Source organism: Limulus polyphemus, unplaced genomic scaffold (assembly GCF_000517525.1).
Source record: "Limulus polyphemus unplaced genomic scaffold, Limulus_polyphemus-2.1.2 Scaffold720, whole genome shotgun sequence".
Taxonomy (NCBI): Eukaryota; Metazoa; Arthropoda; class Merostomata; order Xiphosura; family Limulidae; genus Limulus; species Limulus polyphemus.
Window position 1 is genome coordinate 178,532 of NW_013666330.1, and position 9,968 is coordinate 188,499.

The 9,968-nt window shown below is 34.5% G+C and overlaps 1 protein-coding gene across 1 annotated transcript in view; it reads right to left on the reverse strand.

Moving 5' to 3' along the window:
* The window catches only part of LOC111085927 (allatostatin-A receptor-like), a 33,490-nt gene extending 24,627 nt beyond the window's left edge, over nucleotides 1–8,863 (reverse strand). Inside the window, exon 1 of the mRNA XM_022386807.1 lies at nucleotides 8,217–8,863. Coding sequence (XP_022242515.1) covers nucleotides 8,217–8,689 — 473 coding nt within the window. The 5' untranslated portion in view covers nucleotides 8,690–8,863. The remainder of the gene's footprint in view (nucleotides 1–8,216) is intronic.
* Between the last annotated feature and the right edge of the window lie 1,105 nt (nucleotides 8,864–9,968).

The following is a 9,968-nucleotide window of genomic DNA, read 5'->3' on the forward strand; positions in this document are numbered from 1 at the left end:
GTACTAACGAAACGAACAATTTACTTTAACTACTAACAAATATTTCCGTTTACCTACTTTAAACGTTAAAGAAGAAAGAACAATAACCAACTACCAAACAAAAAAAAAAAAAAAAAATCATGCACTTAAGCACGCGTAGCTCTAATATGTCATATGATCTTCCTACACCAGAGTTATCGTTTACGGCCGCTTTCTTCAGTTTCAATCAACTTTTGTTTTATATGATCATTCTACATTTTTGGAGATCCAATGGTACTTAACTACCTCTCACGTTCTTGTATATTACGCCTTCACATCTCAGAAATTTGACCTGATGAAGCCATGCGCTAACGGTTCGAAACATTTTCTTCAACTTAGTAGGCAGTCTATAAAAGTTTCCAAATCATAAACAACGTAGTTGGTATTGAGGCATAAGTACTTTTAAACAACAGTGCTCAGTAAGTGGTAGGCTAAAAAGTATATTCAGGTATTACTTTGAATTTTTTACTTTTATGGTTAATAATTACTTCAAAATGGTTGATTATGTGTACTTTTTCACTTTCCAAGTTCACACCACGCTTTCTAAAACAACGTCGAGATTAAAGAGAACATATAAATATAGTGCACTCTCTATCATTCCTATAATTTTCATTCGTTTATAGACATGTATATTCTTTTTGTACATTATCTTATTTTCAAATAAGTATATACGTTTTACTTACTCACTCTAGCGGGATCCGTTTAAATCCATTTATATAAAGTTCGCTTGTAATTAAGCACAAAGTTTGTTTGTTTGTTTGTTTTTAATTATGCACAAAGCTACACAAGGGCTATCTGTGCTCTGCCCACCACTTTTTTTTTACTTTTTATTAGCTATATTTTTGTGCGCTAGTAATACCAAGCGTGGGGCACGCGTATACCCGATTCGATTTTATTATTCATCAGGATCTTTACCAGTCTACCCTCAAATTAAAATTGTTTTAGGCAGGATTAGAGTAAATTAATCTATGAGATCTAGGTCTTGGTCAAATACATCAATCGAAAAGGTTTGATCTCCTGAATCCAAAATTGTAATTAGATCTCAACTGGGCCAAGGGATGACGGAACTATGAGTTAAAAGTTTGTATTTAAAAAACTCAGAGCCATTCTCTGAGCCACTATGCCGCGGCTAAAAACGATCAATAATAAGAGTTTCTTAGCTACCACTAGAAGAATGAAATCTCTGCATTTAGATTTCCACTAACTAACTGTCTTTTAAGTTTCAAAACTAGCTTTATACAGTTTAAAATGATATTCTACAAAAGAATGGGGCCTAAAATGTTGTAGAAGAGTTCATATATCGGTTTCAAAATCGGAATAATTTAAAAGAAATTTATGCTTAAAGCTTGTTTTCAAACGAGAATTTTAACTATAGTTTAAATATATATTTTAAAAACTCAAACATTAGCTAATTATGTCATATGCAAATCACATATTACTTAATCATTAGAGGATAATATTTTATTTATCTTAAAGCATCCCAGCTATATAGATCCAAGAATATTTACACGATTGGTGAGATATTTATAACTTTTGAATGTAATTTCTAAACAAACAAAATAAAACATACAATATCAGAAATCATTATGGAAACAGCAAATAAAATAGCTATAAAATGGAAATATTATGCGGTTGCTTCCCTGTATTGTGTGAAAATCAACTGTTTCAGACTATACTTACGTGTTGATAGCTTATACTGTAATTCACTGTCATCTATAAAAGTATCATTCAATGCTGCACTAGCATAATGCCTATACTATAAAAATACATGCAGTAATACTATACCTAACAATACAGTGGTGAATGCACTCATGGCTCTCAAGACAGAAATGCCACATTAAAACACGTAGCAATTAAGCAAAATGTCATGTACGAAAACTCAGAAGAGGGTACGAAAAACTAGTACCGTTGATAAAATAAAGCGGTCAAGGTAGAAGACTCGTCAAAAGTAATGTTAAGTAACCCACATTATGCTCTTTATGTAGTACAATAATTCAACAGAAATATTGACAATGGCATAGCTGTAAGTACAGGCGTGAATGTTACTCCAAGAACAGCAAGGTACACATTAGTACGAAATGGTCTCAATGGATGTATAGCTGGTCAAAACAACTGCTTAGAGAAATAATCAAATCAAAAGGGTGAAATGAGCATCGAACTTCAAATAAGAAAAGGGGAAAAGTTGAAGAAGAGTGCTCTTTACAGATGAATCCAATATGAAATTGTTTGACAACAATCAACAATAGTTTGTTCGATGGCAGAGAAGTGTGGTTTGGTGAGTTTGGAATTTCGCGCAAAGCTACACGAGGGCTATCATGTACGCTAGCAGTCCCTAATTTAGCAGTTAAAGACTAGAGGGAAGGAAGCTAGCCATCATCACCCACAGCTAACTCTTGGGCTACGAATAGTGGGATTGATCGTCACATTATATCGCCCTCACGGCTGAAAGGGTAAGCATGTTTGGTGAGACGGAGATTCGAGCCCGCGACTCTCAGATTGCGACTCGAGCACCATAATCACCTGGTCATGCCGGGCCAACAGAGAAGAGAACAGTACCACGGACAACTGAACATTTAAAGTGAAGCATGCTGCTGGACCACTAAAAGACGAAGCTTTCCGTCTATAAAAAGACCTGTTATTTATGGATTTGTCTTTCAAGCAAGGCAGTTATACCAAGCACGCAGCAAGTGTGGTGAAACGATACCTGATAGGAAAAAAAAGAAGAAAAAAAAAGATTGATGGAACAATAACAACCATGTCTTGGCCTGCACAAGGTCTTAAATGAATATTGACTGTATGAGCTCATATGGAAAGCGAGAAAGTCTTGTCTGACTTTTGAAGTTAAGCACAAAACTACACAATGGGTTATCTGTGTTCTGCCCACCCCGGGCATCGAAATCCGGTTTCTAGCGTTGTAAGTCCGCAGACATACCGCTGTGCCACTGGGAGACCCGAGAAAGTCAAGCGGCAAACAAAATACTTGCCTGAACCGTGAGAAGTAATAGAGGATAGTTTCAATATTTCACACTGACAAACTTATGATAACATAAAAACATGCCTACTGCTTCATCTAAAGCAAATACTAGTGCATTGTATGACTTATTTGCTCTTCTTTCGTACTTTATGTAGTAATGTATTATATTAATAATAAATTAACCATTTAGTTGCACTTACGCATTGTTTGTGACTCCTGTACGTTTCCAACATTATTTCCAATACTGTATATTTCTAGGTATTGTTTTTCAATGAATCGGAAATACTACTGGTGTTAGTTTGATTTCATATCGTTGCGTACAAAACCGGAAAATGAAGAAAACGTGAGTTCTAAGTTTATCTCAGAAACTACAAAGCTTCAAAGACATTCCAATTTATTTGATGGACCTTTAAGACTCTCCAACTAGCAGTGCAAATTTAATCCTGAAATAGCTTTTCGTTATCTTTCATTGAAACGTACTTGTTTACTTTCAAATACCACTCCATCTTTCCGGTCTAAGCTGATTATTTGATATTCCGAGTTGGCGTACTGCGCGGGCTTAATTATCTTATGTATATTTAGATTAGACATATGTTTTTACTCGCTCAGGTACGTTTAAAATTCCAGCCTTTACAACCGGTGGTTAGGGCGCTCGACTCGCAATCTGAGGGGCGTGGGTTCGAATCCCCGTCACACCATACATGCTCGGCCTTTCAGCCATGGGGGCGATGTAATGTGACGGTCAATCCCACTATTCGTTGGTAAAAGAGTAGCCCATGAATTGGCTGTGGGTGATGATGACTAGCTGCCTTCCCTCTAGTCTTTTACTGCTAAATTAAGGACGGCTAGAGCAGATAGCCCTCGTGTAGCTTTGCGCGAAATTCAAAACAAACAAACTTACTTGATAAGGTTACAGCCAGGGGTGAAACTCTCAAAAAAGAAAAAAAATGTAGAGGTACTCAGTTGGGTGAAATAGACCTGTTTTTAAAAAAAGAAAAAATCTACGTGTAAACATAAAAAAACGACAAAACAGCTCAAATAAGTCTCGGTACTAGTACTGCCTTCAAAAATAAGTTTCGTTACTCAGTACCGGCAGAATTTCACACCCGGCTACCACAGTAACTTTGGAAACCTGTTGACTTTGAGTCGGTATAGAATCGAGCTTTGATTTTTAACCTACGTTTTTTCTGCAAACACGCGGATTTATTTTATATACGTAGTCCTCATTATCAGTTGTACTTATTAAATAGATTCTGATATTTAGATTGTTCTGCAGCTTTGAAATTTTTGTAACCGCAATGGTTATTCTATTCCAATAAACGTCGGAAAATATATTGCTAATTACTCAACAAATATCTCTAGTCTTAGAAATCACTCAAACAAGATAATTCTCTTTAATATTTAAGTATCAAGGCTTAGTATGAATCAACTGAAATACACAATTTCAAGCCTTGGGAAAGCAATTCACTCAAACCTAATTATTTCCCGTCATCACTGAACACCATTATAAATACTGTGCAGTTCCCCAGTGGGACAGCGGTAAGTTTACCGGGGTTCGATTCCCCGCGGTTGACAGAGCAAATTGCCCAATGTGGTGGCATTAAAGTAAACGACTCCGAGTTACCACTAAGCACTACTATAAGTGCATCAGTTGTTTAAATTACTAATTTTTTATTTCTCGAGTAATTTCACAATAACATTTCTGATGACTTTCACTATCAATTTGTCTTTGAATAATTTTTAGTCGTGATCTTAAATATCAGTTGGTTTATTTATTTAACTTTTGTATTATTACTATAATTTAGTATCATTTTCAACTATTTTTTCATTATTCAATATAAATTAATTTCAGTGATCTTCATGAACAGAATTTCTAAAACCTTAACATAGCGTGACCTTATAACTTTACACATGACTCGCTTGTTTAGCCGTTTAGTGGCTCAACGGAAAGCTTAAGGGCTTATGATGTTAAAAAACGGGGTGTGATATCCGCAATGAGCACAGCTGTGATAGCTCATTTTGCATCTGGTCGCTTGAAAACAAACAACGCCCTTGTTGAAAATGAAAATAGTAGATGCAAGTTCTATGGTAAAACATCTTATTGCACTTGGTTATTCCCAAACCTTTAATTACATCAAGCATAGGTGTAATATATATATATATATACGTTCTATTCCTTTCCCATTCCATGGGTTTAAATGATTTCCAAGTACTCATACTGTACACCTTGTGAGTGTTTTATACAAAGAGTGGTTTAGATTGATAATATGAAAATAAAGCAGCTGAGAAAACCAAACCTATATCGCGACTACATGAAAATTCGAGTAATATTAGTTTATATCAGCCCACCTTAGCCACCATAAGCTAAATTTTATACTTACTCTGAGTTTCTAGTTTTATTTGAAGTGTTTGTAAACGTATACGTGTTTAGAACAGCCAAAATGAAAGGTCTGTTTTCATTCGTCTTCTCTCTCTCTCTTTTCCACTATCTTATAGCTACTTTTAAAAATATATACGATCACGCTCTTATAATTTTGTAAACACTTTTTGCACTTATACTTTTAATATATATAATTTTTTTATTAAACGCTTATTGTTGTTTTAAGCTTTCTGATACTATTGTACTCAATTTTCTATACATTTCTAATTCAAAAATTTCATATTCTTTTTAAATGTAATATATTTTAACAGCTTTCACAAGTTGACTTCATTCCTAAGTCCCTTCTGCGGTGTAGTTGAGACAAATAAATCAATTTTTTATTGACTATGGAAGATACTGCTCATTTTCAGAAGAACTCAAATTATCCGTATTGTGCAACACCCTAGAATGTTTTCAGTTAGCTTTAAATTGCGTTATTTCACCATACAAATTCTGTTTACTCGTTTAACTTTTGAAAGTATGACAAAGCTGGAATCTCAGTTTTATTCAAACAACAAATTCTGCTCTTCTACGTGTCTGTTACACTTTTATTATTATATATATATTTTTTTCTTATCAAAATCTATAGTGCACACTGGAGAGATATACACATTTTGATAAAATGTTTGGAAAAAAACGACCTTTATACTCCAGATATATTGAAAATATTTTTCAAAATTTTAACCAACGTTTCGCCTTTGCGGCTTCATCAGGGTTAATATACATATACATAACGCCCCCCAGTGGTACAGCGGTATGTCTACGGACTTACAACGCTAAAATCCGGGTTTCGATACCCGTGGTGGGCAGAGCACAGATAGCCCATTGTGTAGCTTTGTGCTTAATAACAAACAAACAATATACATAACATAATTTAACGAATATTATAATATCAAACAGTTGTGTATATTAACCCTGATGAAGCCGCAAAGGCGAAACTCTGGTTAAAATAAAAATCTTCTTTTATATATATCTGGAATATAAAGGTCGTTTTTCTAAACTTTGTTACTTATATTATACAGTGGGATAAGAACTGGTTTCAAGATTTGTATTTGGACATTTTATGATAACTGAGAAATTACGAAATAGAAAATATTAAATGATACCATCAAATTTTTAAACAGAGTTTATAACTTAACGAATATTAAAGATTCTCTTGACTAAAATGTCTCATGGTTGCCAAACTCAAATAATATTTCAAACTGTCTTTATATAAGGTAATATATGTTTCGCTTTCATAATTAGTAGTATATATAAGTACTCAATTCTCATCATTTTGATTATTAATACATTAATAAATATTTTGATCATGTTAATTACCAATCAGTTTCTATCCTACGTTTAGGCTACTAACAGCTGTAGGAGAGTCCCGAGAAGACTTGTAAGAGGCAGGAGAATGTTTGGAAAAGATATCTGAATGTTCAGATATCTTTTCCTATTAGGAGTTGAATAAATTAATTATTTGAATGGCTTTAATTAAGAGGGATATCCAAGTTTTGTTGACTTCTATGCTAGGTTGGCTGAGTCTGTTATCAGTTAGGGAATGTAGAAGGTTTCTTTTATTCTCCTCGTGCGTGCTTCTTACCCCTTCATGTGAGTATATTTTCATTTTATTATATACACCCCTTCGCTAACATGGTGAGCTGTTGCAAGTAAATTAGTATTACAGAGTCTTACATGTTTATTGCACTTATGAATTCTAACTACTGTTGGTATTTTTGTTTTTCCAATATACTGGAATTCAAATTCACTAAGGGACGTTTTAAGTTGTGTTCTTATTTTTTTTCTCTCATTTGGGTCTTTACGTGGTTTTACTGTGTACTGACTACAATCTTACTATGTTGTGGCTTCAGAAACCTTTCCTGACTTTATGCTATTTCCATATTTTTATATGTTTAAAGAGACGTCATTAACATGATGAAATACGGCCGTGGGTCTGTAATTTTCTCTGTGCTTATTCTTTGTGTTCGTTTTTTCATTTTTTGATTTATCATGATCGTATACGTTACTATGATAACAATTTATATCCGATCGCCAGAATCTCACCGTAAGTACATCACCAGCTTTGTTGTATATGCTTGAGTTTCTATAAAACCAAGAAATGTAATGTTAGTCAGTAATCTGAAAGCTTTCTAACATAGTGCTTGAGCTTAAGAAATGTATGATAAGCTATAATTTAACTTCATAAATACAACTTCATTATCCAAAACAATTTTCATTCAAGCATTCCTACATCAGATTGGATTTTGAGATGATTTTACTTGGCTTTACATGAGATTCGTGGAGTTTCCAATAAGAAATACTTTAAAGGTAGGTTGTCGTCCTAAAACATACCCGTTACCCTCTCAATTATGTGGTGGGCTATTCTGTCAACAACAAATAAAATATATAAACCATTCTTGAATGATGATTTTATATGCTCTCTGTGTACCATATCCAAACAGGACGTTGGTGACCATGGTCTTCCACTGATCTCTTCTCCTTGGAGCACAAAGAATTTCGAATGTCAATACATTAATCCATTTAGATAGACACTATATAGACAAATATTATCATGATAACCAATTGAACATGATTCAGTACATTAAGGCATCCTTACTTATTAACGGCAAGATGAAATGTTCGTACACAAGAAGCTCTGTAAGAACATTGTTAGCAATTAATTTACACAATGATATCGATAGTTCTGAGAGTTAAAGTTTTAAGTGCAAAATGTACTTTAAGTAAAGACAATGCTCAATTAAGCTTAACCTAAGTTTCAATTTTCAAATATGGATACCTAAAGATAATGACAAAGACTCTTACCTTTCAAGAGTTACGGCCACTAGGTTAAGGACAGAAGCAAAGGCAGAAACCATCTCGGCATAGGCTGCTGTCCTGCAGATGGTTCCATCTTTATCCCACTGTACAACAAAGTAATGAGCGACATCTAGTGGAACATAGATAACCAACAGTAGGAGATCGGCAACAGCGAGGCTGACGAGGAAGATACTGGTGACGTTCTTTGATGCGCTGTCACATGCCATCACAGCAATGACGACGATGTTTCCTGTGACGCCAACTATGAATGTAATGATATAAGTGGTCATAATGAAAGGAAAATAGGAGTTGATCTTCCACGGTGTTAACATTTCCTCTGGGTGGGCAAAATAGATGACATCACCTCGAGGGTGATCTTCGATTGTAATGTTCGAAATATTTCCCATTATAGACTGAATCAAGTTCTCGTTATTTTCTAGCAAGGAATAAAACTCTGTCATCTTTATGCTGCCATTCATGATTACTAACTTACAAGTATCTACTATACTCAAAAACCTTTTCTAATAAACCATTTCGAAATATGGTAGAAATGTTCAGATATTTTCTCCAGTCATATTATCTGAGAAATTGGATACCTTCAATACTTCATTGCTTGGTTTTTCACCGTTGTCGCTCTGCAGCTTATCACTCATGTAAACACGTGTTGTGCGAAGGATAGTTGGTCTTCTTTTCAATATAAATTTCAGAATCGCTGAAAATAAACAAACACTGACTTAATCTACAAGAAGAAACTTAAACTTACGGCAATCTTGGAGGTTGTAAAGTCACAGATTCACGCAAAAAAACCCAATAAGAGCCGAAAAAATAAAACGTTCCTTTGTGGAAAGCTAACCAATAATTAAAAAAAAAGAAAAAGTAAAATGAGTTCTCAAAAAGTATTATTTGTTAACACCAGATAACAAACGCCAAGGTTGTTAAATTGTTATAAGGGGAGAAGTTAGGATCATTAAATTAGAATGTATCAAAATAACCTAAAATGTTTGTAATGCCATATAGAAGAATAACTCACGAGATTTATATAAAAGAAACATACAGCTACTAAAATTTTGCAATGAAAATGGACCACTATACCAGATCATGCTTTGTCTGTTTATGAGATGAATTAAAGATTCTGTGTCAGATACAAGTATATTTATACATACCAACTGATTCGCCAACACACTCCGAAGGTATTAGCTCCTTTTGCTTTTCTACGTGAGTATTAACGATTTTCGTTTGACTGACGTTACTCTAATAGGTAAGAGTTGTTAATCAACATAAAGTTTCCTAACACGTTACTCTAAAAGGTAAGAATTGCTAATCAACATAAAGTTTCCTAACATCTTGCTTTAACCCCAAAGATAGATCTCCGCCTGGAAACAAGGCCAACAGAGTATGTATGAGTTCACCAAGATAAGTCTTCCAGTCATATCTCCCATTCAACCGTCGCATACCTCAAACATCTGGAGAACGAAATGGGTACATTTAACACGTTATTTCATACGAAGACGTGCGGGTCAAGTCGTCGGATCAGCACCTATGAGTTTTTGTGCAATCGGATTGTTGAAACGGGCGTTGGGAAACCCTTGTCCTAGTACACTAGATGAATCATGGAATAAAGAATAATGTGCTTTGTACATGACAATGGAGCCTTTTGGAATAGAAACTACGCAGCAGGGCTATTACCAAGAATTAGATAGAGCATGATATGTCCAGACATGGGGCATGGACTGTATCGACGTGGTGAGGTTTCAAAAT